General features: G+C 44.5%; 2 protein-coding genes across 3 annotated transcripts in view; one reads left to right on the top strand and one right to left on the bottom strand.

Moving 5' to 3' along the window:
* The window catches only part of tprb (translocated promoter region b, nuclear basket protein), a 21989-nt gene extending 2886 nt beyond the window's left edge, over positions 1–19103 (top strand). Inside the window, exons 9-50 of the mRNA XM_082510817.1 lie at positions 15–102; positions 227–367; positions 536–639; positions 768–965; positions 1095–1202; positions 1317–1543; positions 1649–1812; positions 2164–2306; positions 3404–3552; positions 3709–3871; positions 3989–4123; positions 4213–4353; positions 4448–4616; positions 4993–5159; positions 5526–5678; positions 5767–5883; positions 6066–6269; positions 6356–6543; positions 6638–6785; positions 6890–7027; positions 8499–8630; positions 8759–8889; positions 8989–9199; positions 9362–9508; positions 9619–9817; positions 9941–10134; positions 10379–10452; positions 10762–10958; positions 11084–11368; positions 11469–11623; positions 11718–11798; positions 12057–12245; positions 12334–12483; positions 13835–13928; positions 14294–14457; positions 14556–14647; positions 17531–17640; positions 17722–17820; positions 18001–18142; positions 18294–18415; positions 18505–18600; positions 18877–19103. Coding sequence (XP_082366943.1) covers positions 15–102; positions 227–367; positions 536–639; positions 768–965; positions 1095–1202; positions 1317–1543; positions 1649–1812; positions 2164–2306; positions 3404–3552; positions 3709–3871; positions 3989–4123; positions 4213–4353; positions 4448–4616; positions 4993–5159; positions 5526–5678; positions 5767–5883; positions 6066–6269; positions 6356–6543; positions 6638–6785; positions 6890–7027; positions 8499–8630; positions 8759–8889; positions 8989–9199; positions 9362–9508; positions 9619–9817; positions 9941–10134; positions 10379–10452; positions 10762–10958; positions 11084–11368; positions 11469–11623; positions 11718–11798; positions 12057–12245; positions 12334–12483; positions 13835–13928; positions 14294–14457; positions 14556–14647; positions 17531–17640; positions 17722–17820; positions 18001–18142; positions 18294–18415; positions 18505–18600; positions 18877–18923 — 6156 coding nt within the window. The 3' untranslated portion in view covers positions 18924–19103. The remainder of the gene's footprint in view (positions 1–14; positions 103–226; positions 368–535; positions 640–767; positions 966–1094; positions 1203–1316; positions 1544–1648; positions 1813–2163; positions 2307–3403; positions 3553–3708; positions 3872–3988; positions 4124–4212; positions 4354–4447; positions 4617–4992; positions 5160–5525; positions 5679–5766; positions 5884–6065; positions 6270–6355; positions 6544–6637; positions 6786–6889; positions 7028–8498; positions 8631–8758; positions 8890–8988; positions 9200–9361; positions 9509–9618; positions 9818–9940; positions 10135–10378; positions 10453–10761; positions 10959–11083; positions 11369–11468; positions 11624–11717; positions 11799–12056; positions 12246–12333; positions 12484–13834; positions 13929–14293; positions 14458–14555; positions 14648–17530; positions 17641–17721; positions 17821–18000; positions 18143–18293; positions 18416–18504; positions 18601–18876) is intronic.
* On the bottom strand, positions 18718–25526 carry prg4b (proteoglycan 4b). 2 transcript variants are annotated; one of them, XM_082510818.1, is made up of 15 exons: positions 25338–25526; positions 25152–25231; positions 24703–24819; positions 24429–24551; positions 23574–23654; positions 23388–23447; positions 22880–22939; positions 22577–22795; positions 21862–22377; positions 21392–21478; positions 21035–21171; positions 20792–20948; positions 20532–20639; positions 19660–19788; positions 18718–19220 (listed from the first exon to the last, which is right to left on the bottom strand). In XM_082510818.1, the coding sequence occupies exons 2-15, from the start codon at positions 25216–25218 to the stop codon at positions 19117–19119; spliced, it is 1965 nt and encodes a 654-aa protein (XP_082366944.1). In that variant the 5' UTR covers positions 25219–25231; positions 25338–25526; the 3' UTR covers positions 18718–19116. The 2 variants fall into 2 exon arrangements, with proteins under 2 accessions (XP_082366944.1, XP_082366945.1); XM_082510819.1 differs by lacking the exon at positions 23574–23654.
* Between the last annotated feature and the right edge of the window lie 1656 nt (positions 25527–27182).

A 27182-nucleotide genomic window follows, 5' to 3' on the forward strand; every position in this document is an offset into this window, starting at 1 on the left:
GTTTATTCTGGCAGGGAGCAGCTGCAGATTCTGAGGCCAAAAGCAAAGAGCTGAGTCAGGCGGTGGAGGAGCTGCACAAGCTGCTGAAAGATGCCGGTGAAGGTAAAAGGCTCCTCTGTAATCATGTTTTCTATCCTAGAAGGACAGAAGATGTTCAGTTTGTTTGCTCGTGTAGTTGCAGGTTGTTGGGATTTTAGAGTCTTTGTTTTTCTTCCCTCCTTGACAGCCAACAAGGCTCTCGAGGATAAGTTGCAGGAAATGAATGGCGTCACAGACAAAACTGTCGGTGAGCTAAAGGACAGGATTCAGGGCCTTGAGAAGGAGCTGGACAATGCCAATGAACTGCTGTCAAGTTCCAAACTTAGAGGTCAGTGGAGTTGATTTTTATTCCTGTCTTCATTTCATTGACATGCTGATTATTTGTAGGCAATGCAAAATTAATTTTCTGGAACTTCAGCCAAGCCTTGCGTGGATTTATTTTATTTATTTATTTATATTTAATGTGATCATTTGAACTTTCTCTTTGTCTGTCCAGGCCCTGTTGCCTCAACATCCATTCTGACAGAACAGCAAATGACAACAATGTCTCCAACAGCCGCTGCTATATCCAAGATAAAACCTGGTATGAAGCTGACTGAGGTGCGTACAGCTCAGGGTTAAGTTTCATTACAAATTACATTACTCTAGAGTTGTGTGTCTTGCTTGTTCGGATTTCTTACCGACGTGTGTTGAACTAACAACAAGATGTTTGATTATCACGTCTTCAGTTGTATACAGCATACGTGGAGAGCCAGGAGCAGCTGCAGTTGGAGCGGTTGGAGAACAAGCGAGTCAACAAGTATCTGGACGACATTGTGCAGGAAGTGGAAGCGAAAGCCCCCATCCTGAAAAGGCAGAGGGATGAGCATGAGCGCATGCAGAAATCAGTGGCCAGCCTTTCTGCCAAGCTGGAGCAGGCTGTTAAGGTTTGTAATGGAGCCGCGTTGTTTGCGTGATCAAATAGATTTTTGCTGCTTTTTAATTGACAAGAAAACCGTAAACAGTGACTGCTAATAACAAGCAACGCTCGAGCTTTCCGTTCACGTTTGTTACAGGAGGTTCACCGCCTGCAGAGCGAGGCCGACGAGGCCAACAAGCGCTCCTCGGTCCTGGAGAGAGACAATCAGAGATTTGAGCTTCAGCTCGCTGACATGGCTCAGCAGGTGGGTTCGTCCTTTTCTTTGTGTGGATAAACTTTGTCAGTCTTCAAAATAATGACCGAAATAATCAAATCACTCAAATAAAATTTCTCTACTACCCCTTATCGTTTCTTCTAGGTTCGCGTGCTGCTGATTGAGCTCGAAGAAGCTCGTGGGAACCACGTGATTCACGAGGAGGAGGTGAGCTCAGCTGATGTCAGCAGCACGTCAGAGGTGATCAGCCAACACTTGGTGACTTTCCGTAGTGTGGAGGAGCTTCAGAAGCAGAACCAGCGTCTTCTTGCGGCCCTCAGAGATCTCAGTGAAGCCCAGGAGAAGGAGGAGTTTGAGGCTACCGGCAATAAGTATGTTACAATGTTTACTACTTTTTTATTTATTTATTTAGCCAGAGTTTTGCATCTGACCTAAAATATTATCTCACCTTTTTCCCCCACAATGAACTGTCTCAGGCACGGGGAGCTGGAGCAGAGTTTGGGGAAGGCCCAGGCTGAGCTGGAGTCTTTGAGAGAGCAACGCAGCCAGCAGATAAAGATGACCGAGTCCATTGTGAGGCAGAGGGACATGTACCGAGTCTTACTGGCTCAGGCGACCGGAGTCAACTTCCCACAACAAGGTAAGAACGTGAACACTTGCATCTTGAAAATCATAAACGAATACTGTTTATAGAATTCGATACACTAATTTCACAGCAGTTTTACACGTTACACAGAATTTGAATATTTGAATATTTGAGTTTGCATGTTGTTCGCTCTGGCTTCCTCCCACAGTGCAAAGACATGCAGTTAGTGTTAACTGGAAACTCTAAATTGCCGATAGGTGAGAGCGAATCGAATGTCTGCCTCTGTGTTCGCCCTGTGACAGACTGGCGACCTGTCCAGGGTCTGCGCTGCCTCTCCGCCCTCCCGCGACCCTGAAAAGGATAAGCAGAAGAGCACGGATGAATATTTGATTGTTTATCCACCAGGTACACCAACTGAAGAATTCTCCCTGACGTCTACCCCACGTCGTTCCCCCGCGGCCACTCCCACCGCAGGAACACCCACCGCTCTTGTTTCCATGGCCACAGAGTCTGCTGAGGCGTTGGAGGCCAAGGCGGCTCTGCGACAGGTGAGCTAAATTTGCCTCACAAGACGGAAACTGAAAATATTTATTTCTTTTATTTTATTCTTTTATTTCTTTTCTTCATTAAAAGCTTGGGACTTTGCATCGTGTTGCTCGTGCTGGCCACCAGATGGCACAGTGCCCACATAAAGACGTTTGTAGGTCTCTGAATCACAGACAGCAGTGTGTTTATTGGCAGACTTTATTGGCTTTTAAATGACTGCTTAGATTCTATCAAACGTTGGATGGCTGTAAATTTCCACCAACTCAACGAGGGAAAACTGAAGTCCTCATATGTGCTCCGGACAGATTTGTATCCCAGATAGTGAAAGCCCTTGGTCCTCTTTCTGTGTATGTTAAATCCTCTATCAGGAATTTAGGTGTCACTTTTGACTCGCTTTTTATTATTTAAGAAATGTGGCTAAGTTAAGCCCTATTTTATCTCGTCCTGAACTGGAGATAGCTATACATGCACTTATTTCCTCACGCTTGGACTGTTGTAACTCTTTGTTCATGTGTCTAAGCAAAGGTTCTCTGGATCGTCTGCAGGTTGTGCAAAACGCTGCAGCTAGACTTTTGACAAAATCCTCCAAGTATTCTCATGTGACACCGTTGCTGTTTCAGCTACACTGGCTTCCTGTTGAATTTAGAGTTCATTTTAAGATCCTGGTCTTGACATTTAGAGCCTTGCATAGACTGGCACCAGCCTACATCTCCGATCTGCTACAGCCTTACGTCCCCAGCAGGTCCCTGAGGTCATCTGATCAGGGCTTACTTGCTATAAAACAGACTAAGATGAGAATTAAGGGTGACGGAGCTTTTGCCACAGTGGCCCCGAGACTGTGGACTCTCTCCCTCAGACATTAAGATCTGTGGACTCGGTCGTTGTTTTTAAAAAAAACAACTCAAAACTCACCTTTTTAAAACTGTTTTTGGTTAAATTTCTGCCTGTTTTATATTGTCTGTTTTACCCTTTTATTATTTGTTATCTTATGTGCAGCACTTTGTGATTCTGTCTAGAAAGGTGCTATAGAAATAAAATTGTATTTATTTATTTACTAACACCTCTATCAAAGTAAATAAAATGTCTGGTTTCTTTGCAGTTGCAGGACGTCTTCTCCACCTATAAGAAGGAGCGCGCGGAGAGCGAGAAGGCGATGACCGAACAGAACGAGAAACTCCAGGAACAGCTCTCGGAGCTCCGCTCCCAGAATGCCAAGATATCCACACAGCTAGAGTTTGCTTCCAAAAGGTAATTTAAAAAAAGTGTGTGTGGGGGGGGGGGTGTAGCAGGAACAGAACTTGGGAGCATGTGAACTTTTCAGGGGAAATGTCCACTGTTAAAATCAAACATTTAATCACAAGGACATCAGTCAGCAGAAGTGACGTCAGCTTTTTACGCTCTCAGGTACGAGATGCTGCAGGACAATGTCGAGGGCTACAGGAAGGAGATTGCTTCACTGAGAGAGAAAGGACAGAAGATGGAGGCTGCCACACAAAAGCTTGAACAGACCGTCCACACGTTGAATGAGGATCTTAAAGAGTCCAAGGAGAAACTCGCCATGGCTGAGGTTTGCCCCGTATCCAGTGTCATATTTGTGCTTCGGATCACTTTGGAGTTGGACGTGTCCCTGCTCCAGGATATACTGAGACACGTACTGTGAACTGAATCTCATCCACCTTTTCAGGGCCGTGCTGAGAACTTGCGTAAGGAGAGAGACATGCTGAAGCTGGTCGAGTCCCGGCTGAGTCAGGAGAAAGAGACGATTCTGAGCCAGCAGCAGAGCCAAAACCTGCTGCTGACCAACCTCCAGGCTATTCAGGTAATCTGAGGTTGTTTTTTTTTCTGTCAGTGTCTGACTGTCACATCTTCACGTAAACAAAATTAACGTTACCTTTTCTGTTCTTTTAGGCCACTCTGGAGCGCTCTGAGGTCGACACACGTCAGCGTCTGAACAGCCAGCTAGAGAAACAGGAGCGAGAGATCTCCCAGCTACAGAAGAGGCTTGAACAAGAAGTGGAGCAGCGCCACCTGCTCAGCAGAAACCAGGAAGTAGGCATCCAATAAAACAGTTTCTATCATCTTTTGTAGGCCAGAGAAGGATGCAGATATAGTGCTAATGATTTTCTTTTTTTCATATGCACAGATTCAGTTAATGGATGCAAAGAGGCAGTTGGAGACACAAGTCGCCTTACACCAAAAAACAAAGGAACAACTTCATGCCGCCGAGTCTGAGCTCAACACCCTCAGGATGCAGCAAGGCAGCATCGAAGGGCGTCACATCCTGAGCTCCCCCTCTACACCGATCGGCAGAGGTCGGCATTAAATGTTTACAGACAGAAGAAGTTAAACTAACATTCACAATAAAATCCAGACACGTACAAACCTAAATTCTTTGTATGTTGTCGGGATGTCATGAAGTACCACGAGGCATGTTTAGCGTCGTCATTCTTTTGGATCCTACGTTCTAGTTTGAATGTTTGAGACACAAGTAAATTGCTCAGATGTTCCAGTTTTATCTGAACTTTTAAAAGCCTGAGTGTTGCACTCAATGTCTAAAACCGCGCTCCTTTTGAAAATCTGTGGGAACTTAAGCACAGGTTCTTCAAACTTAATTGGTATATTTGATTAGTGCACATTTGCGTCCCCCTTTCTCACACAACGACTTCAAAATGCTTTACTCGCTTGCAGGCCTGCCTGGTTCAGATCAAGACAGAGAGGACCTACGAGGCCGCCTGCAGCTTGCTGAAACGCGGGTTGAAGAGCTTGCAGAGAGCCTCCGGGCCACCACATCCAGCATGGAGCAGTACCAAGCGATGGCTCAGAGCCTCGAGGAATCGCTGGAGAACGAGAAACAGGTTGGGGGCTCGATCGTGAAACAACGTCAGCTCATAAAACATCCAAATAGGACAAAAAATATGAAAGTGGAAAACATTCAAAGGGTTGTTGCTGTTAATCAAATAAAAAGTTGTTTTAGTTTATGTTGACATTGTAACTTTATATGAAAGTACAGACGATACAGATGTGATTCAAGAAGCTTCACAGTCTGTTACTGTATGAAAGTTAAAAAGTAGCCACGAGGCAGCTCAATATTATTTATTATTGGTGTACACAATGATCAGGGTTGAGATCGTCTCAACAATTACAAATTTGGCACGTTAAGTTTTAAAAATCACGTAAATGTTTTGTTTTTCTAAATGTAATGTGACGTGTGTGACAACCAGGTGACGGAGCAGGCGCGCTCATCCATTGAAGGCCGTATGAAGGAGGCCGAGGAGCAGCGCTGCAGACTCGAAGAGAAGCTTCTGCAAGCAGAGAAGGAGAAGCAAGACCTGAAGGAGCAGAAGAAGAGTGTCCTGGCTGCTCTGGAGGAACAAGTACGAAAGCCTTGTTATAACCAGGCACAAGTGAAAAGTGCGTTTACTTGTTTCTGTTACTGGAAACATTTTTGTTTGTTTGTGTTAGATAAATGACCTGAAGAGAAGTCTTAGCAGTGCCCAGGTAGACCACCAGGCAGCGCTACAGCAGGTTGCAGTCGTTGAAGCCCAGAAACAGCAGGCTATTAAGGACTGCCAAGATCAGGTAAGCAGTCATAATAAAATATTACATGGAGGAAAATAATCCAAGTGTGGAATATTCTGGTTTGAGGTCACTTAATGCAGGTAAAAATCAAAAATATGAAGTAATTTGTGGGGAGAGGGGAAGAAATGTTGAGAAACTCTGATATGCAGAGATTGACTCCAAACCTTCTTTTGCTCTTCAAGGTTAAACTGGCAGCTGAAGCTCAAGATAAATATGAGCGGGAGATGATGCTGCACGCAGCGGACGTGGAAGCCCTGCAGGCAGCTAAAGCCCAGGTCCTGCAGGCTGCAGAGCTCAAACACCAGCTGGGGGAGAGAGAGCAGAGGCTCAGTGCTGAGCTACTGGAGGCCAGAGTGTCATGGGAGGAGCAAGAGAAGATCCTCAAGGTTTGTTTTACATTACATAAATAGATTAGATATGTTATGTTAGATATATTATGATATGTTTTAATTCGTCTTAACTCGTCTGACAGGAGGAGATGTCCAAGATGGAGAGCCGCTATGAGGAGCTGCAAAGGCAGAACACCCTCCTTCATGAGCAGATCCAGGCCATGAGCAGCAAGATGGCAGATAATTTGCAGCGTGCTGCCAGTGAAAGTTCCCTCAACATATCTTTGACTGAAGAGGGAAAATCCCAGGACCAGCTTCTTGAGATTCTCAGGTAACGGCCTTATCTAGCTTACACTGCAGGATGTTCTTGCACAATCATGATTTCACTATTTCTAAGAACGGTTGATCCGCATTGTTCATCACAGGTTTGTACGTCGGGAGAAGGAGATCTCAGAGTCTCGTTTTGAGGTCGCCCAAGGGGAGACTTTGCGTTACCGTTTGAGGGTGGAGCATTTGGAACGAGAGCTGAAGGAGGTGCAGGACAGTTTGAGCGCTGCTCGAGAGAGGATGCAGGTTTGTTTGTTTACTCGTTGACTCAGTAACTTCTGGTTTGCGGCTGTACCGAGCGCGCAGATCACCTACGGATTTTCTTTATCTTACACTTTACTCTGTTTCAGGTGACAGCGAAGACCCTGGCTCAGCACGATGAGCTGATGAAGAAGACGGAAACGATGAGCATCCTATTGGAGACAAACAAGAGTCTGAGAGAAGAGAGGGATAAGATGGAGCAGGAACTGCAGCAAACTCAAGCCAAGGTCAGTCTCACTGATGACTTGAATCTCACATGTTCTCCAGCAGTGCACTGGAGATTAGTTTCTCATTTGTACACTATAACCACTCGATTATCCAAATATTGCAAGTGTTTAAATTTGATGTTGACAACACCCACGAGAAGAGCGTCATTTTATTTTCCCTTTGACGATCAGTGCATGCTACGTGGAGTCTGGAAAGTCTTCTGTACATTTCAAATTTTGCGTTAACATCTACGTATTTTAAGAGTTTTGGTGGTCAAAGGTTATTGTGACCATAAAAATGTCCAAAAACACCAACATGTTGAATCTGAATGGTCAGCTTAATTTATGATCACTATTCACACCTGTAACTCACAGACAGGGTGAGTTATAGTGAATGAGTGCCCACGTATCAGATTTCTGTATAGTCTTACATACACTCACTGTGTTGTCATCTAACTGACATAATGCTTTCCGTAGCTGCTCACCCTAACCATCAAAAATGGATGCCTAACCGTGACCTAATTGTAACCCTGAGACTAAAACCACATTTTGAGTCTGAAAAATGCTTTCAAACTCGCGGGGACCTGGATTTTGTCCCCACAAGGGCTGTTGGTCCCCACAAAGATATGTAAACACAGAAGATGTGTAAAAAAAAAAAAAAAAAATTCAACCGACACTCGTCAGTCCAGTCGATATATTCGCACATGCGCAGACTTTTTGATGGGCGGAGCAATGTAATCATGCACGGATTTGCGCGTTAACAAGAGGAAGTCCAAACATGGACGAACTAATTTCCAAAAAAATTAAGGCTGTCAGCGTTAACGCGGTTAACGATTAAAAATTATTAACGCGCTCAACACATCTGGAGCGCAGAGTGAACAAATGCGTTGACGGAGACATTTCAGGGATTTTGACTCGATCTGCGCACAGATGGGTTAATTGTTAATCGCATTTGTCTTGATGACGGCGCATTAACGCTGACAGCAATAAAAAAATCTAAAGTCACCAATTTGGGATTTCTTTGGCTTTAAACCAGATGAAAGAGGTAAACCTGAGGATGTAACCAAAGCGGTGTGCCGCTTGTGCAGACGTGTAGTGCGAGCAAAGGACTCAAACACGACTAACTTGCATTAACATGTACGTGCTGAGTATGCTAGGCTATCACCAGCTTCTGCAGGAACAAGCATTTGCTCGCAGATGAAACAGGGTGCTATTATTATGTTTTTTCTGTTGACTGCTTCTATTAGCTCCATCACTATTAGCAAACGTACTCACGGGCAAATAAATAAGTCACTCTTGTAAAAACGATCGCCAGTGGGCTCAGCCTATCGGTGATAGTCGACGTATTCGTTCAATCGCCGAACCCTAACAGACACACACAGTCTAGACAGACATAAACTGCAGACTTGACAACTCGGTGGAGGAAATCAGCAGCAAAGCGGCAGCTATGTTTGAAATCTTCTCAGTGCGCGAGTATCTCTTGTGTGTTCAGGTGCAAAAGCTGGAGTCGGACATCTTGCCACTGCAGCAGGCCAACTCTGAGCTGAGTGAGAAAAGCGGCATGCTGCAGGCAGAGAAGAAGCTGCTGGATGAGGAAATCAAACGCTGGAAGGCTCGTACTCAGGTCGGTGCAAAGACCCAAATATAAACAAAAAGATTTTATTTTTCATATGAAGGGGAAAAATTACGTTTGTCATGAGACAGACTTCTAAGTTGTGAGATGAATGACTAGTTGTCCTTATGTCGCTCTAGCATTTGGTGAGTCAGCAGAAAGATTCGGATCCAGAAGAGTACAAGCGTCTGCATTCTGAGAAGGAGGCGCATCTCAAACGTATCCAGCAGCTGAATGAGGAAAACAACAGACTTAAATCTGAGGTGGTCAGGTGAGGAACTACATACAGGTGCTGAACTGGGCTCTCCTGGTCTGTTCTTTCTTCCCCTGTCTTCATTCATTTTAGTTTTCTCTTCTTTTCTCTCCATAGGACAAATAATCTTACAGCTTCCCTACAGAACCAAATACAAAGCTTGCGTGACAGTATGAGTAAGATAACCGAAGACAAGAACGGGCTGCAGAAGGAGATTGAGACCAAAAACCATGAACTCCAGGAGAAGATGCGAACCATCGCACAGATCAAGAAGATCGGACGGCGTTACAGGACGCAGTACGATGAGCTTAAGGTGGCGCACGACAAGGTACTTGTTACCATTACAGCTTAAACTTCAATCCAAAGCCTGAAGTTAAAGTGGGTGGTTGTAAAATGTGTTTTAATTTATCACGATCTGGTGATAAATTAGTTCATCAGTAGTACAGTTGTGCTTCCTTGAGGTTAAACTTTAACTCCATATGTACTCCAGCTTGTAGCTGAGGCCGCGGCAGGCCCATCCCAAGAGGAGGAGGCTCGTCAGGCCTCTGTTCAGGAGCTGCAGAGCCTCAGAGATTCTCTGAGTCAAGCTGAAGCTCGGAGTGCAGACCTAGAAGGACAGCTGGAGAACATGAACAAGGTAGGAAAACTTCCCCCCGTTTTATATGCGCTGATAAACCTCTATACTAAAAGTTCTTGGGAGGGTGGGAAAAAAGCAAGTGTTTAGACAATTCTGCACGCTTACCTTAGGTGGTCACGGAGCGCGAGACCGATGCACGTAACGCCCAGGAACAATCATCTCGGCTGCAGACGGAGCTGACCAGGCTGCGGCAGGAGCTGCAGGATAAAGCTTCTCAGGAGGACGCACTCCGACAGCAGATGGCTGAGAAGGAGGAGAAGACCAGGAAAGCCATCGTTTGTGCCAAGCAGAAGATCAACCAGCTCATGGGTGAGGGGACTACCATAAACTCCTGATTTTTACCAGTTACTTGCTCTTCCTCACATCGCTTGGCTCTGCGTAACGAGCATCGCTTCTCACTTCGAATCTGTGACGTTTGCTATTTATGATCAGGCGCTAAAGACCAGTTGCAGAAGGAAAACGAGGAGCTAAAACAGCAGCGTGAGGAGCTGGAGGTGCGAGTGAGCGCTCTGAAGTCTCAATACGAGGGCCGTCTGAGTCGGCAGGAGCGAGAACTCCGAGACCTGCGAGGTCAACAGGAGAGACAAGAGCAGCGAGATGAGCCAGCTGAGGCAGGTCCCAGCAAGGTGAGGATGTTGTTTACTTTAGTCTACTTACACTGGTTCGCTGTGATATAAATATTTTAATGTTTTAGGTATGTGTCACACAACTAAAACACGATTATCTGCAAGCGTTGCTAAAATTGTGTCTTTATTTTATCAGTGTTCTCTATTTTGATGGCTTAACTATGTTGGATTGGAGAAGTACGGCGAGTTTAGTGACCGTTCGGCGTCCTGATTCTGAGCATTTTCTTTCTTTCGGTGCTTTTAGACCCAAGAGCCGCAGAGGAGCACAGAGCAGAGGCAGATCAGCCTGAAGACCACTCCAGCTGCAGACAGGGGCAGGTAGGGGCACTATTTAAGCATGGAGGAGTATTTAAAAAGTCTTACTCAGTATGCATCAATGCATTTCATGAGTTTTGTATTTGTCTTAATGCTGACTTTATTCATTTGACTGGTGGCTGGTCCACACTTGCACTTTTCTGAGTTTTTGCTGTTTGACACTCGTTTGGTCGTGCCGCTGACTTCTGCAATCTCAAAATGAAATGGCAGTGTAGGTGCCACGTCTGGACTTTGGAGGAGAGAGTATCATTTTCTTAGTGGATCTTTGAGGTCCAGAGAACAATGACTCATCCTAATGCTTGTCTCCGTCAGTGCCAGCACCTCCGAGCCTCCAACCGCCAACATTAAGCCTACACCTGTAGTTGCTACAGCCAGTAAACAGCCCGTCAACCCAGGGAACAAACCCACTCCGAGAGCAAGCATCAGGCCCATGATCACCCCAGCTCCTGTGCCCACTCCTACGCCCACTGCTACGGTCATGCCCACCACCCAGGTGGAGACGCAGGAAGGTAGGTTTAACGGCAAAGCTTTAGCTGAGCTGTTAGCGAGTCCGTGAGTAGGAAACTAACCGCAGGTTTGGTTTTTTTTAGTCATGGTAAAACCTGCAGTATTTGTAATTTTTATTCTTGGACAGTGATGCAGCCAGCTGAAGGGCCACCAGTGGAGCACGTGACCGTGTACGGCAGTGCGAGCGGCTCGGTGCGCTCCGCCAGCCCCAACGTCCAGACGACCTTAGCTAGCCCCATGCTCACTGTGCAGCAGACCCAGACACAGGCCACCGCATTCGTTCAACCAACGCAGCAGCAGAGCATGACCCATACAGAGCCAGCCAATCAGGAGCCACCGCCTGTGGCGATCGAGGCCACGCCTAGCTCGCAGGTGGAGCGGCCGTCAACGTCGTCCTCTGTGTTTGGAACCGGTGAGAGATGATGTTTTTGAAAGCCGAGGCGATATTTTGTTTTAGACGACGAGGTTTTTTCTTAATTCTTTAACCAACAATAGCCACACTTTCTCTCCAGTGTCAGCAACACCGGGGACATCAGCAATGTCCAAGCGTCCTCGGGAAGAGGAGGAGACCGCCAGTGTGGTCACTGACACTGAAGCCACTCAGGAGGACACCTCGCGGGCTCCCATATCAAAGAAGCTGCGCATTATCCAGAGAGTGGGTCCAGAGGTGAGGCTGGACTGATGCACATAAAACTCCATGGTTTTGATTGTTTGTTTGTTTTAAATTTGAGCGAATGTTGATGCGCCGGTTCTGATTGTAGGAAGAGGTGCTGGCCGAGGATAGCGCTGAGGCCGAGGGAGTGGTGCCGACAGACAGTCTAGACGGTGGAGAAGGAAGCCAGGTTGGCCCAAACATTTTTAGTTTTGTACATCAGCTGATAATTACCATCATTTAAATCTTTGCAGTGATTAAAAGTAAATAAATAGACTCAATCTCAAAGCTGCCAATGAGGATTTCATAATGTTGTACCATAAAACAGTTTTCACCATTGTAGCAGTACCATAAAGTAGTCTTGTGATAATGTTGTCACATTCATGCAGGAATTGTGCTGGTATCTAGTTTGCATGATGTTTTGCGTTGTCACTTTTTCGCCCCGCAGACGGAGGCGTTTTCCACGCTGGAGGATGGAGATGAAGGCACAGCCTCCCAGTCCCTTACAATGGAGCAAGAGGTTACCCTGAGCCAAAGCGAGACCACGCAACAACTGCAGCAGGAAGTGATCGTTATCGTAACGGACACAGAGAGTGACGAAGAACAAGAGGAGGAGGAAGACGAAGACGAAGAGCAGGTACGGCAGTTTTGTTCAATTTTTTTTTTTTTTTAAAGACGACATTTAAAACGGTGAAAATTTGTCTTACAAATTTGCCGGTTTCCAGGACTACGATGACGAGGATGAAGAAGATGAAGACGAGGAGGAGGAAGATGACGAGGAGGATGATGATGACGGAGAGATGGGAGAGGAAGGAGAGGACAGCAACGAGGGCAGCGGCGATTGCAACGAGCCCTACGAAGGAGACGACACAGAGGTAAGAGTACCTGCAGCTCCAGCTGTGACCTCTGCCACCCACACGCCGTGTTAACCCTTCCCACTCGCTGCCTTTCCCGCTCACACACTCAGTTTTTCCACACGCTCTCGTTTCACCGTCACTTACATGCTGCCCCTGTGTCGTAACGTCCTGTCTGCGCGCCTGTGTTGACTTTAGCTGTTTACATTTTTACTCGAGTCTTCGTTGCACATATTCAGTAGGATGAGTCAGTGTCTGCAAGGGAACAGCTAACGAGCTTTTTACTTGTAATCTTTGTGTGAGGTTTGGCTTAAGTGTGGATTTCCAGTTTTGTGTGTGAGGTTTTGGAATAATGATACACGTGTTATATTTTATATGCATACAAATGCATACATTTTAAATTAAAATGTATGCATGCTGTAGGCATTTTGTTCATTCCTAAGTTGAGTTGTGAGTCTATACCAGCCAAAATACTGTTTTTGGTTATTAGCATTTAAAATATAAAGGCTCTCTAAAAGTAACACAGAATTAGCTGCCTTTCCAAAAAACCCCAAAAACCTTTCAGAAGTAGTTACGGTTTGCATAAAACCCTGTTTACTGTTTCCCTGCCAGGCTTCTACACTTCTAATGGGCCAACATTTCTACACAGCTAGGATTTGGCACGTTCTTGACAGCGTTTAAGTGCATTTTTAGCGTTTACATGTGGACGGAGATATTTTTCAAAAGTAGCCTACGTCCACACATACACGGGTAAGTTTAGTGACGGCAGCGGGGAAAAAGCTGTTTCTGTAACTGCATCTTGGCGCTAGACACCTCCAGAGAAGCAGCTGAAATTAACTTAAAGTCATTAAATTTTTGGTTTTATTTTGTTGTATTTATCTGCGACACCTTAAAGGCCGGTTCGTGAAAATATTGTCGGGCACAAACCGGTCTGTGGCGCAAAAAAGGTTGGAGACCGCTGCCGTAGAGGACGGGACCGTTCTTAAGAATCGATAAAGCCATCCGTAGTACCTGTTTAGAGTACAGGGAGGCTAAGCCGGACTCGCCTGTTAGACCACTGGACCGTCTCACTATCTGATTCAGAGTTTTTCTCTGTGACGGAGGTCAAACTTCTTCTTTTTTTTTTTTTTTTAACCTCTCGGCTTCTCTCACGGTTGTTTTAGTGAATCATAATCTGCATGTGATGCTCTGCCAGTATACCCTGGCACTGCTCCGTTTTATGACCTTTCTCTTTCGGCGGTTCCTCTCACTCATCAAAGTTATGTTACTCGTTGGTCTTACCTTCGTTTGCCAAATTTAGCCTTTTTTAAACTCTGAGTGGTTTTGAATTTCTTCTTTGACTCGTTTCCTTTTATTTCCCCTCGTTTCTCAGGGAGCTGACGTAACGGAGCCGGGCACTGAGACGGAGGAGAGTCTGGGGGCGTCCGACTCCACCCAAAGGCCGGCGGATTCCCAGACACCCAGCTGTAAGCTCCAGGAAACCCTGTCGAATACGTAGCTGTGCCTCAGACTCTGCATGCGCTCACAAACCGTCCCGCCATCCAATTAGTATCCACAGTCTGCGATGACTGAGAAAGATGTCGTGTTGTGTTTTCTGTCTGAAAGCGGGCGTAACAAAGGTCACTGCTAAGAAGAGATTTGCTTTACGGGAAAAATAAGCAAATTAACCCGACTCACTTATGTTTTAGGTAAAAGGAGGTTTAAATGTCACAAGTAACTGAGATACTGATTATAAAGGGAGTTACTTTGTTTACATTTTTGGTGTTTTAAAGTATATTTATCTAAAATCTTATTTTCTCTTGTTCATTTGAACCTTTGAATTCTGTTTTAGTTGAGAGTGGCACAATGGAGGCTTTCTCTGCAGAGCAACCCACAAGTTCTGGTACACGCATGCCCCAGTCGCCACGGAGACCAGTGCATCAGCTGCCTTCACAGCGTATCCCAGTGCGCCGCCAGTCAGTGGGCAGACTTGCTCCCGGTGTGCCGGGCAGCGCTGTGAGTCACATCGAAAGGCTGAGAATTTACATCATGATACTCCTACGAACCTCTGTGTGAAACCTTGACCCCCTTTTCTTCCCTCTTTCAATCTGCAGCAGCACTTTTTCGATGAGGATGACAGGATGGTTCCCAGCACTCCCACTCTGGTGGTGCCTCACCGCTCTGATGGTTTCGATCAGGCCATCCAGTAAGTGTCGCACACATCGGGCCGCAAGTTGGAACACAGAAAACCTTTTAAAGGTTTTAAGGAACTACACGTTTATACAAACAGTGAATCATGTCGAAACTTCTCCTGGTTTCATTGTGACCTGTAGTTTGTGTAATTCCACTGAAAAATAAATCTTGTCAGTGGAAAAATAAATATTTTGCAAATGTAAATTAGGCTGGTTGTATAAGTGCACAGCATTACACTAATACTCTGTTGATGCACCTTTTGATTTGTTCAGTTTTCTTGGGTAGCAGCTGGCGTGATACACCGTAGTGTAGTTTCCCCACTCTTTGTTGCAAAGCACTCAGATTATGAGGACATCTCTGCACCTCCGTCTTCAGCTCACACCAGTGACGTGGCTCCGGCTGGCTCATTCAAAACTTCAGTTTTCTGTTTGTTGTTTTTAAATGCATCCTCGGTCGTGTTGAAAGGGGAAATTCTTCTCCATGTGAACAAACAACACTTTGTTTTTGTGCTAAACGAACTGTTGGACTTGCAGACTAAAAATTAACCTTGGTCTTAAGGTTGGACGAATTTATCACCCATCGACGATAGGGCTGTTGGATATAACGATATATATCAGATGACGATGTGAAAACGTCTATCGTTTCATTTTACGCTGTCGTTTGTTTCGTGGTGTCGCAAAATAAACTGTTTACGTCAATAATTTTTCGTTTTGATGTCACTGTAGAATTTCTGAAAGTTCTCTGATATGTAACATAACCACACTACGGACGGACAAGCGACTGTTTTATGCGTTGTCGTTGGCAACAACGACGGTAACACCATCGCGTGCCTCCGCCGTCCATTTGATTATTTTTAACATAAACCTTTCACAATAAAGCTGAAGATCCTGCGGAGATCTTTCAAAATAAACTGAATTACGTGAAATATGATGCAGAGTGTTTACGGATGAGAAGCTAAAAAGAGCCGTCGGGTGCTAAAAAATAAACCTTAGAACAGGCTTTTGCCCGCAGCCGTGTAATAAATGCTCACAAAGAAAACTGCAGCTGTTTAAACTTATGTAACACTCGACTCCAGCTACACGACGCGCAGCTGAAAACACTTCACGCAAGTTGAGCTGCCTGAGATTCACAAAATTTACAGAAAATGTAAAATGTTTGATTATATGTCGTTGTGACGATAAATGTCTGATATCGGGATATGAGATTTTGGTCATATCGCACAGCCCTAATCAACGATAAGCTGAGCCGTTCACCGGTCGTTTTTACAAGAGCGATTTATTTATTTATTTATTTATTTATTTATTTATTTATTTATTTGTCCTTGAGTAAGTTTGCTAATAAGGTTGGTTGAAGCTAAGGGGAGCAGTCAACAAAAAACGGTAATAGTGTGCAGCGATTCACTTACTCAAACTCATAACAGAAGGAAAGAAGGGCAGTGGTCTATGTTCAGAAAAAACAAAACATGTAATTTAAATTAAAGAAAACACAGAAGAAAAACTGGCTTTTTTCCATTATAACTGCGTTTATCTGTCTTACGCACTCAACCAAACAACAAATACCAAATTAAACAAGTTAAAAATCAAAAAGTTTCTTCAGGCGAACAGAAATTTAAAAAAAAAAAAAAAATCCCCAACTTTAAGTCTTTTGTGCAGTTTGGTGCATTTCAAAAAAGTAGCTGTATTATATTATTATTATATTATATTAATACTGAAACAAACAAAGTTTTCTAAGCACACAAATCAGTCTGTGCATGACTACGTTGCTCCTCCCCTCATAAAAGTCACCTGCGTGAATATATCACCTATCGTGATTTAATGGACTGATGAATGTTGGTTGGAAAAATTGTACATATAACTTGACCAGATCTCATCAGACAGAAACACATTGTTTTATACACTATCAGTCAAAAGTTTGGACACACCTTCTCATTTAATGTTTTTTCTCTATTTTCATGACTATTTACATCATAGATTCTCTCTGAAGGCATCAAAACTATGAAGGAACACACGTGGAATCATGTAGCCAACAAAAAATTGTGAAATAACTCAAAACATGTTTTAAAATTTAGATTCTTTGAAATAATGGATACTTTATTGATCCCCATGGGGAAATTACTTGTTTTATAGCCGCCCTTTGCTGTGATTACTGCTTTGCACACTTGGTGTTCTCTCGATGAGCTTCATGAGGTCGTGGTTTTCCAGCTCCTGGAGCATTTATCTGGGCTCTAATCTGAGGTGTTGTTAACTTGTGATCCGATGCTCGGATAAATTCGTCTTGTTCTTCCTTTTCTGGGCCGGTCCTCATGTGAGCCAGTTTCCTCGTAGCGCTTGATGGTTTCTGCGACTGCACTTGGGGAGTTTTCGCAATTTCAAACTGACTGACCTTCAGTAATGATGGACTGTGGCCTCTCTTTACTCAGCTCATTGAGAGAAGGGTTTGCAGCGCTGTCAACAAAGCAAAGAACGGCTACTTGGCAACAAATTTAGATTCCATAGATCTTACTTAATATATGTGATTCTTGAGTTTGTATCTACAGTGTGGAAAGAAGTAAAAATACAGAAAAATGACTAAATGGGAAGGTGTGTGTGTGTGTGTGTGTGTGTGTGTGTGTGTGTGTTAATGTTTTAATGGGAGGAAAATCTGCAAAGAACTACTGTGTTGTGTGCTACATTATCCTGTAGCATACATTACTGTAGTACAGCACGTGTATAGGCCACAAACATGCAGTCATGTAGAGCTGTCTGACTGCATCTCCTCAAACTGAGACTTGAGTTCGTATAAACCAGCCTTTATTCATTCAAACTTGATCATTTGCTTCTAAAATAAAATCTTAACTGGTCCGTTTTGGTCGCTCCACAGTCGCCTAATTCACGTTCGTGCTTCTTTTGTTTCTCAGCTCGCCACAGGTAGCTGGCGTGCCGCGCTTCAGGTTTGGCCCTTCAGAGGACATGCCGCAGACCAGCTCTTCCTCACACTCTGATCTGGGTCAGCTCGCGTCACAAGGAGGTAATCTACCAAATGTTAACCCCAAAGAACCATCAGTACGCACCACAGTCTCTTTAACTGCAAACTAATTCTTCTCTTCAGGTCTTGGGATGTATGACAGTCCCCTGTTTTTAGCCACTCACGAGGAGGAGTCTGGTGGACGCAGCGTTCCCACCACTCCGCTACAAGTTGGGGCTCCAGGTATTTGTCTGTCTCTGTCAGTCTGATGTGAAGGGATGTGTCCGTTAAAGCATGTCGCACTGCCTTTTCCCGAGCTTCCTCAAAACTATCTTTTCTAGGATAAGTGTGATGAAATTTGGGTTTGGGAGCACTACAAGTTACTGGAAAGTTGAAATTTGTTTTCATCTTTCTATCTTCCAGTAACTGTTTTCTCAGAAGTGGCTCAGTCCGACACAACAGAGCACGCCTCTCAGTCTGTTCCCATGGTGAGCACATCAACACCAGGAGCTGCCGGTGCAGGGGAGGAGAGAGACGACGTCTTCCTGGAGCCAGACACTGATCGGTGAGCCTCGCCCTCTCAGCAGCTTGTCACTCCTCGAACTTCTGCCTCTTTGAAACCTTTCGTTCCACTCGGTTTCAATAACTTCACCAAAATGAGAGAAGTTACGAAGGTCACAGTTTACATAATCCGAGGTGCATTTTGCTTGATTCAGGCCCGGTGCTGAAGTGTCGATGGACCCCGTGGTGTCTCAGGGCGATATGGAGGAGTCGAGCCAAGCGTCCGACAAGAGCAGCCTCCCCTCCACCAGCCAGGAGCCTTCCTCCAGCTCTGCAGGTGCACTGCAGCCTCGTGACTGTGCCGTTCCCCATCTGTTTTGTCTTTGTTGCATATTCAGTAGGTTATGTTTGTTTTTGTTTTTTTAGATACAAGCAGCGCTCCACCAAAACAGTCCCGACCCGGGCCCAGCAGACAGCTCCAACGATGGCCGGACAGCCGCGGCGGCCGCATGAAGAGAGGAGGTAACGCGTTTGAAAGCTCGTGGTAACAGTGATGTAACACGAACGTTATAATGGGCACAAGACTGAGCAATGATTTTATTACTGCTTTAAATGGCCACTCATAAAGGACTTCAGACATTTCATTCAGGCTTTTATTAATGAAAAGCACGACAGGAAACACGGTACATTCATTGTGGTTATTCAGAACACATTTTACTGTCACCATATTTTTATTTTTTATTAATTTTTTACATCAGTGCAGCAAACCCGTCTAAAAACATGCTTCCATCTCCACAGGTCAAGCTTTTCCGTCATGGAAACAGGGGAGAAGATTCGCCCGATGAAGGAAAAATCAAAGTGAAGAGCCCCTAGTTCCCTTCAGGAAAGCTCAGACTGATCTGTTGTTATGAAGCGTGTTTGGCTTTGATTTAGTTTCATTTTGTTAATGCGATTAGATACTTTCTTGTTATTGGGTCCATCCTGATGTGTTTTATGATGATTATAATAAACTTGCAAAGCGAAAACATTTTTGTTGTTTTACTGTGAACATCTGATGAAGTTGTTGGACTGCGGTGATGAGCCGGCCGCAGGAGGAGCGATGACGGGACGTTCACCATCCAACCTCACGTTGTAGGATTTTGCTGCAGAAGCAGAATAAACAGAAAGTTCATTAGACGATTACATTAATAGCTGATACTTACAAAACAATATTTTCCTTCGTGCCGCTCTATATTCAGGTAGACTGGCATGAACGCGGCACAGAGCTGTTTATCAACACGGTCGCTGCTACAGTTTGCAGCTCGTCCACGGACACCCGCCTGTTTTCTTACGCATCACCATTGAAATGGAAATCTTGACTGTGGGAACTGCAATAAATCTGAGCTGCAGGTGAACACCCTAACACACACACACACACACACGTGGTCCTTGTTAACGACATGCCGACGGACACGTGAAGGACATTCTGTGCTTCTGAAGTTGAGCAACAAAGGCGTGCGTAAACACCACTGCTGCTTCAAACACTGCCAAACCGCATGCTTTTATTCCAGCTCTGTAAACAGTGCGGTGTGTGTGACTTACGTCCTGAGAAGACAAAGTATCTGTAGCCCTCTGGTTCGGCGGTTGTGGGAACAGACACGGCGGCTGTGACGGCGGGCGGGAAGCCTCTCCAGGAAGTCCGAATGTTGATGACCGGTCCTAAAACGGGGGCTGGAAATGAAACGATCCGGTTTAAAGTTGTGCCATGAAGCCAAACCGTACTGGCGTTGTCCAGTGCAGTGTTTTTGTTTTGTGAACAAACCCTTGTTCATCCCATAAACCGTACGATGGGTGTTTGTTTCCATTTTGCAGTTATTTGCTCCTCTCCACCAGCTATGACTCGCTTTTTCGGTGCAGTGTGCGCTGCAGCTCGTGTACACGTTTAAGCCAAAGTCTAAGCATGGAGCCAGTCATACGTCTGTAAACACGCTTAACAATAGTGAGGATTGTCCGGGGTTCGCTTCACGAAGTTCACGCACAACTATTGTAAAAGTTAGTGTGCACAAACATAAAGAGAGGTATTAAGTTGTTCTTTATGAGTTATAGAGAAAGGGAAAATGTTCAAATTCAGTGAATGGAAATTGGATTCATACTTGTTGGATTCTACATTAACTTTTTAAAAGTGGAGGCAAAGTTGTTGAACCACAAAAACACAATGATATAATGTGGTGTAAATATTATATCAGAAATGTCTTTATTATTACTGCAGATTATCAGTAAGGAAGCTGATTGAATGCTGACCGATAACTCGTGGCGAAGGGGCGGGATTACTTCCTGCTCTTCTATATGTAACTGAATCAGAACAGGTAACGGTGAAATGTTTTGGCTTTATGTTGTGTAGCTGTGTCTCTTCTTTTCTTTGCTAAATGAACTTTGTGTATTGTTTACATGATCGAAATAAACTGATTGGTTACCTGCTTGTCGAACTACTCGGTTGCGGACTGTGTAAACGTCATACTGGACTTTCTTGCCACATGTTGGCCTGACACCAGCCTGGTATGAATACTTCTGAACCATTCCACCTAGAGGAAAAGAAAGTAAACATCTTAAAACCTTTTTATGTGTTCAAAACAAACATTGTACACATTGTTTATTACAATTCTCTTTCTGAAGCAATGAACAGCAAAATCTATCTTTTCTGGTAGTTTAATAAGCTCCGCCCCCTAATTTTTACCTCTCTTGAAGAAGTAGACTGACTCTGCCCTCCTCTTGTACTGGGGCACCGACAGGGCGGCCGTGATGTGGCCCCGCAGCCCGTCGAACCCCGTTGTAATGACTTTGGGGTAGCCGGGGTCCAAAGCGTCGTTTTCAAATCTCCAGTACTGACTTCCCTGTGAACACCATGCAGTGTTAAACTCTGGGCAGATAAAGGGTAACGCTGTTCGCTCAGTGGTTCTGCTGAGATTGGTCCGTTTACCTTGAAAATGTACGTCTTGCCCTGGCAGTTACAGCGGGTGAACACGGTGTCAATGGGTGACGGGACGCCCCACTCCTGGGTGATGCCTCTGGGTGGACCTGGCACCCTGTTACTATCCAGCAACCAGAAGTAGTGACCTGTAGAAGTGATAATATCACTATATAGGGTTTTAGATAAGCTATTGTAACATTGTAATTTCATTCTCTCAGTTTAATGCTTCATAATAATTTCCCCTCAGTTCTCCCCGTCTTCAGTGCATTCCGTTAGTTTCTCTCTTATATGCAAATCCACTGTTGTTGGACTGGGATGACACGACTGATCCTTTTAGAGTTAAACCTGCACAGGAGCTGCACTAACCTCTGAACACCACCATTGTGCCGTTCCTCAGTGTGGTGACTCCACTGACGGGCCGCCCGCTGCATAGGTTTGTATCGTTGCTGTCATCTGGGGAAAGTAAAGACACCCGTGGGAATAAACACCACCCACCACGTAATCCCAGACTGTGTTTCTGGGCGTTGACTGTCATTTTCTGCTGTTTTTGTGAGCTTGTTTTCACCTCTTAAATGTGGCTGAACTTTACTTCCAATTTCGGAGGAATGTCAGATTTATTTACAGCGTGAGGGAAAATGAAAAAACAACTGAGTTCATAAAACTGGTAGCTGCCTGTGATTACACGTAATCACAGGCTGCGATCGTGCCAGACTCGTAAAACAAATTAGATTTTCGGAAATTTTGGTACTTGTGCCCATCACAGAGTGAGTCCCTCAGGTGTTTTCTGCATGTGACATAAAGAATCTGGTCAAATTATTTTTTTTAAACAGTCTTACCTGCTTGGTAATCTCCTGTATCGTCTATATTCCGGGTTTCCAGGGGCTTCGTGTCAGGTTTAGAAGTGGGCTTAGCTGGGTCTGGCTCGTATGGCTCTGGTTTTTCCACAGGTGGAGTCGGCTCTGGTTCTTGAGCCCCGGTGGGTTTGGAGGTCTGCAGATCGTCTGTGGCAATACTCCACGCTGCAGTTGTGGGTGAGGGAGCGTGGGTGGTCACAGCTTCAACCATTGATATCTCCTCAGATCCCACTGAGGAAGCACTGGTGGAAGGAAGAACTGAAGGGTTGCTTGCAGTGACATCCTCAGGGTGGCTTGCAGTGGGTTCCTCTGGGATGGTTGAGGAGGCAGAGGTGATGGTGAGCAGTGAGTTATCTGGTTCATCAGAGGGAAAGACAGCATCCATAATAGCCACTGCTGGTGTCTGCGCGTCCAGCTGTGGGGAGCTGGTTGAAGAACTAGGCTCGACTGAGGGTACTGAAGTTGATGTTGGCTCGCTGGAAATGTGGTCAGCTGCTGCTGTGAGCAGAGAGAAAGTCATATCACTGTAAATCAAGTCTTTTAATCGATTTAATAAAATAATTAAATATCAATTTGCATATTTTAGTTGCAATTTGTATCTTAGTTGCTACATTTGAGGTTTTTTTCTGCACTCTATTGCTAAAGTAACTCACAAAAACTGTATGAATCAAATACCATAAACAGATATCTCACATACTCGTGCTGTCACTCGGGGCCTCTGCAGTGGTGCTGACGAGGTCGTCGTTGTCTGAAGGAGTCCTCGCTGCAGTCGGGGTGGCCTCGGTGGAAATCTCACCCAGCGGGTCGACTGTGGAGAGCTCATAGTCACTGCTGATCTCCGGGACTGGACTGGCCTCCAGATCTTCAGGTTCAGTTTTAGAAAAGTCTTCAGTGGGAAAGATCGGGCCAGACACATCTGTGAGAATGTGACGAGAGCGAGATGAGGTGCGCACTTGGACGTAAGACTTGTGTAACTTTAGTGGGAAAGAGCTTTGCTCACCATCAGTGGGATCATCTGGTGGATGTGATGTTGGACCGACCGGAGGAACTGAAGAGTCATCTGTTGGCAGCAGCAGGGTTCACACAAACAGTTTAATCATTTAATCGGCCATCTTTATTTTTCCTACATGTCCTCCTCCGGACTCTGGATGCAAAAGTGTTCAGAGCTTTGATTGAAGAAAACTCCCAGAAAATGTCCTGTCCTCATTTCTGGCATCATTTAGCGCTTTCCTCTCTTGTGACTCAGCCCAACCCTCCCACACACAGTCCACTCACAACAACCTTGTGTTTCATTTGGCCTGTGAGGCTAATGCCCCTGGATTTAGCCCCGAAAATAAACCACTGTGACAAATTCACAGCCATAAACATCCTCCTGACGTATGCGTTTTAAAATCCACCGAATCAAGTTCACGACAGTCATCAAAGTGACTGAGTGAGCATTTGTTCCTGTCATTAGAGCCAAATGTTGGATAGCTTTCTCTAGCAAAGTTCAAAAAGAGCAAACTCACCTTCATCGTTTCCCTCACTGAACGTAGAAAGCTGGTCTGTTGCCTCTTTCAAAGTTTGATCTGTGGGAACGTTCACGAACGAGAACAAAAATCACCATTATTGGTGTAGCCCCCATAAAATCTGCCTTTAACCCCAAATGACTGAAAATCTAGGAGGAATCGAACCTTTTACCAAGAAAAATTTACCTTTGGATTTGTTATCATTTACATTATTGCATGAACTAGTCTTCTTTGCTGCTGCAGCACTGGCCTCTCCACTGTTCTGTTCTGCAGCAATTACCAAGACAGAAATTATTGTCAAACGTTGCATCGTTGCAGATTACTGCATGCGCTGCATGCTGCGGTTATACTGCCGTACTGTGCATGCTGGTGATGGACATGCAGGCAGAGTTAGAGTGGGGATGTCACATTCATCCTGGTCTAAGGAGCTTGGAAAGAAAAACGTCTGGATGTTTAACCTCTCAGCCGAGAAGCTTCTTCAGTTCTAGGGTCAAATGGTGGAGAGTCCCAGAGCCCCCTTGGTGTGGTAAGCCCCGCCCTCTGTTCAAAGATGGTTGTTCACAGTGGACATAGATGTTTCTGTCAAACCATCTGTCTTCTCTTTCCAAAATGTGAACATTAGCATCCTCGAGAGAGTGGCCTTTGATCTTTACCTTTGTCCCCACCATTTGACCCTAGAACTGAAGAAGCTGCTCAGATGAGAGGTGAAACGTCTTCAAGCAACTTAAAGAAGTCCAGACGCTTTTCTTTCCAAGCTCCTTAGACTACGATGACCTGGATGACTGAGAACCTTCACAGACACATTCATCCTAGTATCTTCCTCCCGTTTGTGCACAATATGCGTCACAAATTGCCATAATTATATAATAACAACGTGCATGAGCTGATGGTATATTATATTGATGACTAAATGTAATCTGTTACATAAGGGCTGTATGACTCCACAGATGAACTAAGGATGATGATGAAATCTATCTGTTTAGCATGCATTAAGAATCCCTCACATACACACAGGAGTTGAATGAGCTAGAAAGGACCAACCTTGTGCATCGCAGTGGTTCTTGTAGTCCGGACAGCACTGGTTGTACGTTATGCAGTCAGAGTCACAGCTACACAGCCGGCCTCGTTTGAAGTTTTCTCCACAGCGCCCCTTACATGAGTTTTCTGTTGCGCACAAACATCATAATAGACACACAAACACAGTGAGACTGCACAGCTGGTTGTTAGACGTTATTATATGTAAGGGTTCAGCAATGGTGACCAAAAATCTCAATTCTGCTGGATGCTACAGATCCAAAGAATGAAAAGGCCTCACTTGTGGTGCACTGAGATTCATAGTCGTTGCAGCACTCGCCATAAGACAGACAGTTATAGTCGCACTGGCATCTGTAACCCCTGTAGTACTCGCCACCGCACCGTCCTCTGCAGCTCGCTGTCAGTAACAGTAAAAGAAGGATAAATGTCAGAGGCAGAGGTTGCAGCGATGAGACGACACGTGCGCTCCTGATGTGTCCCGCTTGAGGGCACAGTCTGTGCAACCCTGCCAGAAATTGATTTCTGCTGTAGTGACAAATACATAAGGTACACATAGGTTCCCCCTCAGGTAAATAATTATTTAACAGAGTAAATATGAACGAGTACAAGCAGAAAAAACCTGAAGCATTCCAGGAAAGGCTTTCATTAAAAACAAATGAAACCAAAGAATATTAAAGAATGGAAACCAGTTTAATGTTTCCATGTTACAGGATGCCAGGTTATACTCACTCTGAGCGCCACTAAACGTCAAAGCACAAGCCAGAAAAATAAGCGCACAAAGTAGCGTGGAAGACATCCTCCTGTAGAATCTGAAAGTAGACACAAAAGCACGCACACAAACTCCATCATATTTCCAGTGATGTTTCTGACTGATGTGCCAAAGAGGGACAACACGGGAACAAAAACGTGGCTTACCTCGCCGGAGCCTCGGAGCACTGCTGAAGGTTCGGCTCCGCCTGCTTTTAAAAGGCTGAGAGCTGCAGTGTGACCTCCCATTAATTGGCGGATCCTGTCTAATTAAATGTGCAGTGATCTCACAGGCTGTATAGGGAGGGTCCTCCAGTCCAGACTGCAGGTCCAGACAGCATGATTCGCCACAAACAGCTGGAAGGACATCAAAACACGTGTGTCGGACTTTACACACTTCCGAGCAAAAGAAGAAGAAAAAAAAGAAAAGTGTCTGAACCCGACTGTTCACAAGTAGGAAATTCTTTTAGCTTCATCCCAGACTTTAAAGCTTCCAAATAAAAGTCACATGGACACTCAAATAGCAGCTGGCTGTTTTCTGTATATGTTCTATATATCTGTTTATTGTGAATCTGATTTCCCCTTACAGCTGCCATCTATTTTAGAATAAAGCACATACGCACTAAAACTATTCTTAGACAATTTACATTTACTACATCTTTGTTTTAGCAATTATTAAATTATAGATCAAGAGTAAAATCATATTAAATCCTCTCTCCCCCTGTTGGCAGCTGAGTTTCTTGTCACTGCCAAAATAAATAAACTCCTATATTCACCATTTGTACTGTTAAATATGAGGTTTACAGGTGTTGAAGGCCAAAAAGCTGCAATGACAGTGCAAGAGAAGGAAAACAGGGTTGATTTAACGCCTCCCGACCTTCAAGTTGGGGACATTACTGTAGCATTTGCAGCGTCTCAGTAAAAACATGTTTATCTTTAGTATTTAAAGAGGCTGTGACTGCGTTTGGCTGTAACTCCCTCCACCCATAATCAACTTATTCTCTACACTCTTCCTGCTCTGCTGCTGTAACTGGAATTTACAGTAATTTATTAAAGTTACTGTAAATTAATTCACAGCAAATTCAATGTATTTGAATTCGTCACATGTTACTTTATTTCTCTGTATTTTCATTAATAGAATGTTTATTGTGTTTTCATGTAAACTGTTGCAGGATTAACATCGTTTAAAATGTACACCTTTACCTGTAAAACACAGATAGAAAGAAACCTACAACAATGTAGCTTTATTTCTTTTTATTTGTTTGTTTGTTTGTTACTTTCTTTGTAAGTGGAACAAACAGCATCCTTCTTAACAGACAAGACATTTTAATAATTTGAGCCTCGTGTGGCTGTTGTGACGGACCGTATCATGCATGTGGTATTTTTCCATCATGTCATGGTTCAGTTAGAGGAAAAGGGCTCATTAGTACGCTCCTGTCAACCCAATAATAACAACAGGATCTGGTTGAAGTGGCCGAGCCGACCAAACAGTCGGGTCTAGCAGACATCACAGGAAACATCAGCAGAAATATTTCTCACTCATATACTGTGAAATGAGATTGATTAAACCCGCTGATCTTAATTTAAGAACAAAAAAACAACAACCCAGTGACAGGAAAAGAAAAGAAGTGCAAGCTGAACATTTTAGAAAGTAGAGTAAGCACGCCCCCGTGTGTCTGTAACCTTCAGTGCAGCTTTGTATAAATGTATAAATGTTGAACTCATGTAGAAACCAACTTAATAATAGTTGGATGCAATGCTCCCTCTAAGCTGCGCGCGTGCGCACTGCGGGCACGGTCTCTGCGCACAGAAAATCTGCGTTGCGCACAAAAAAAAATCTACCTGAATTGAAATTAAAATTAAAACTTTAACAATTCTGTTTTGCAGTGTTAGTCAGTGAGTGACTGGCTGCTCCCGTATGGGATTAGAACGATGCCACCTTATCCCACAGTCCAAGCCACAGACGGAACAACTGACGGACAAAGTGTGGACTTTATACCAGTTTTTAAACTG

This window comes from Aulonocara stuartgranti, assembly GCF_965226115.1.
Source record: "Aulonocara stuartgranti genome assembly, chromosome: 17".
In the NCBI taxonomy this organism is placed as follows: Eukaryota; Metazoa; Chordata; class Actinopteri; order Cichliformes; family Cichlidae; genus Aulonocara; species Aulonocara stuartgranti.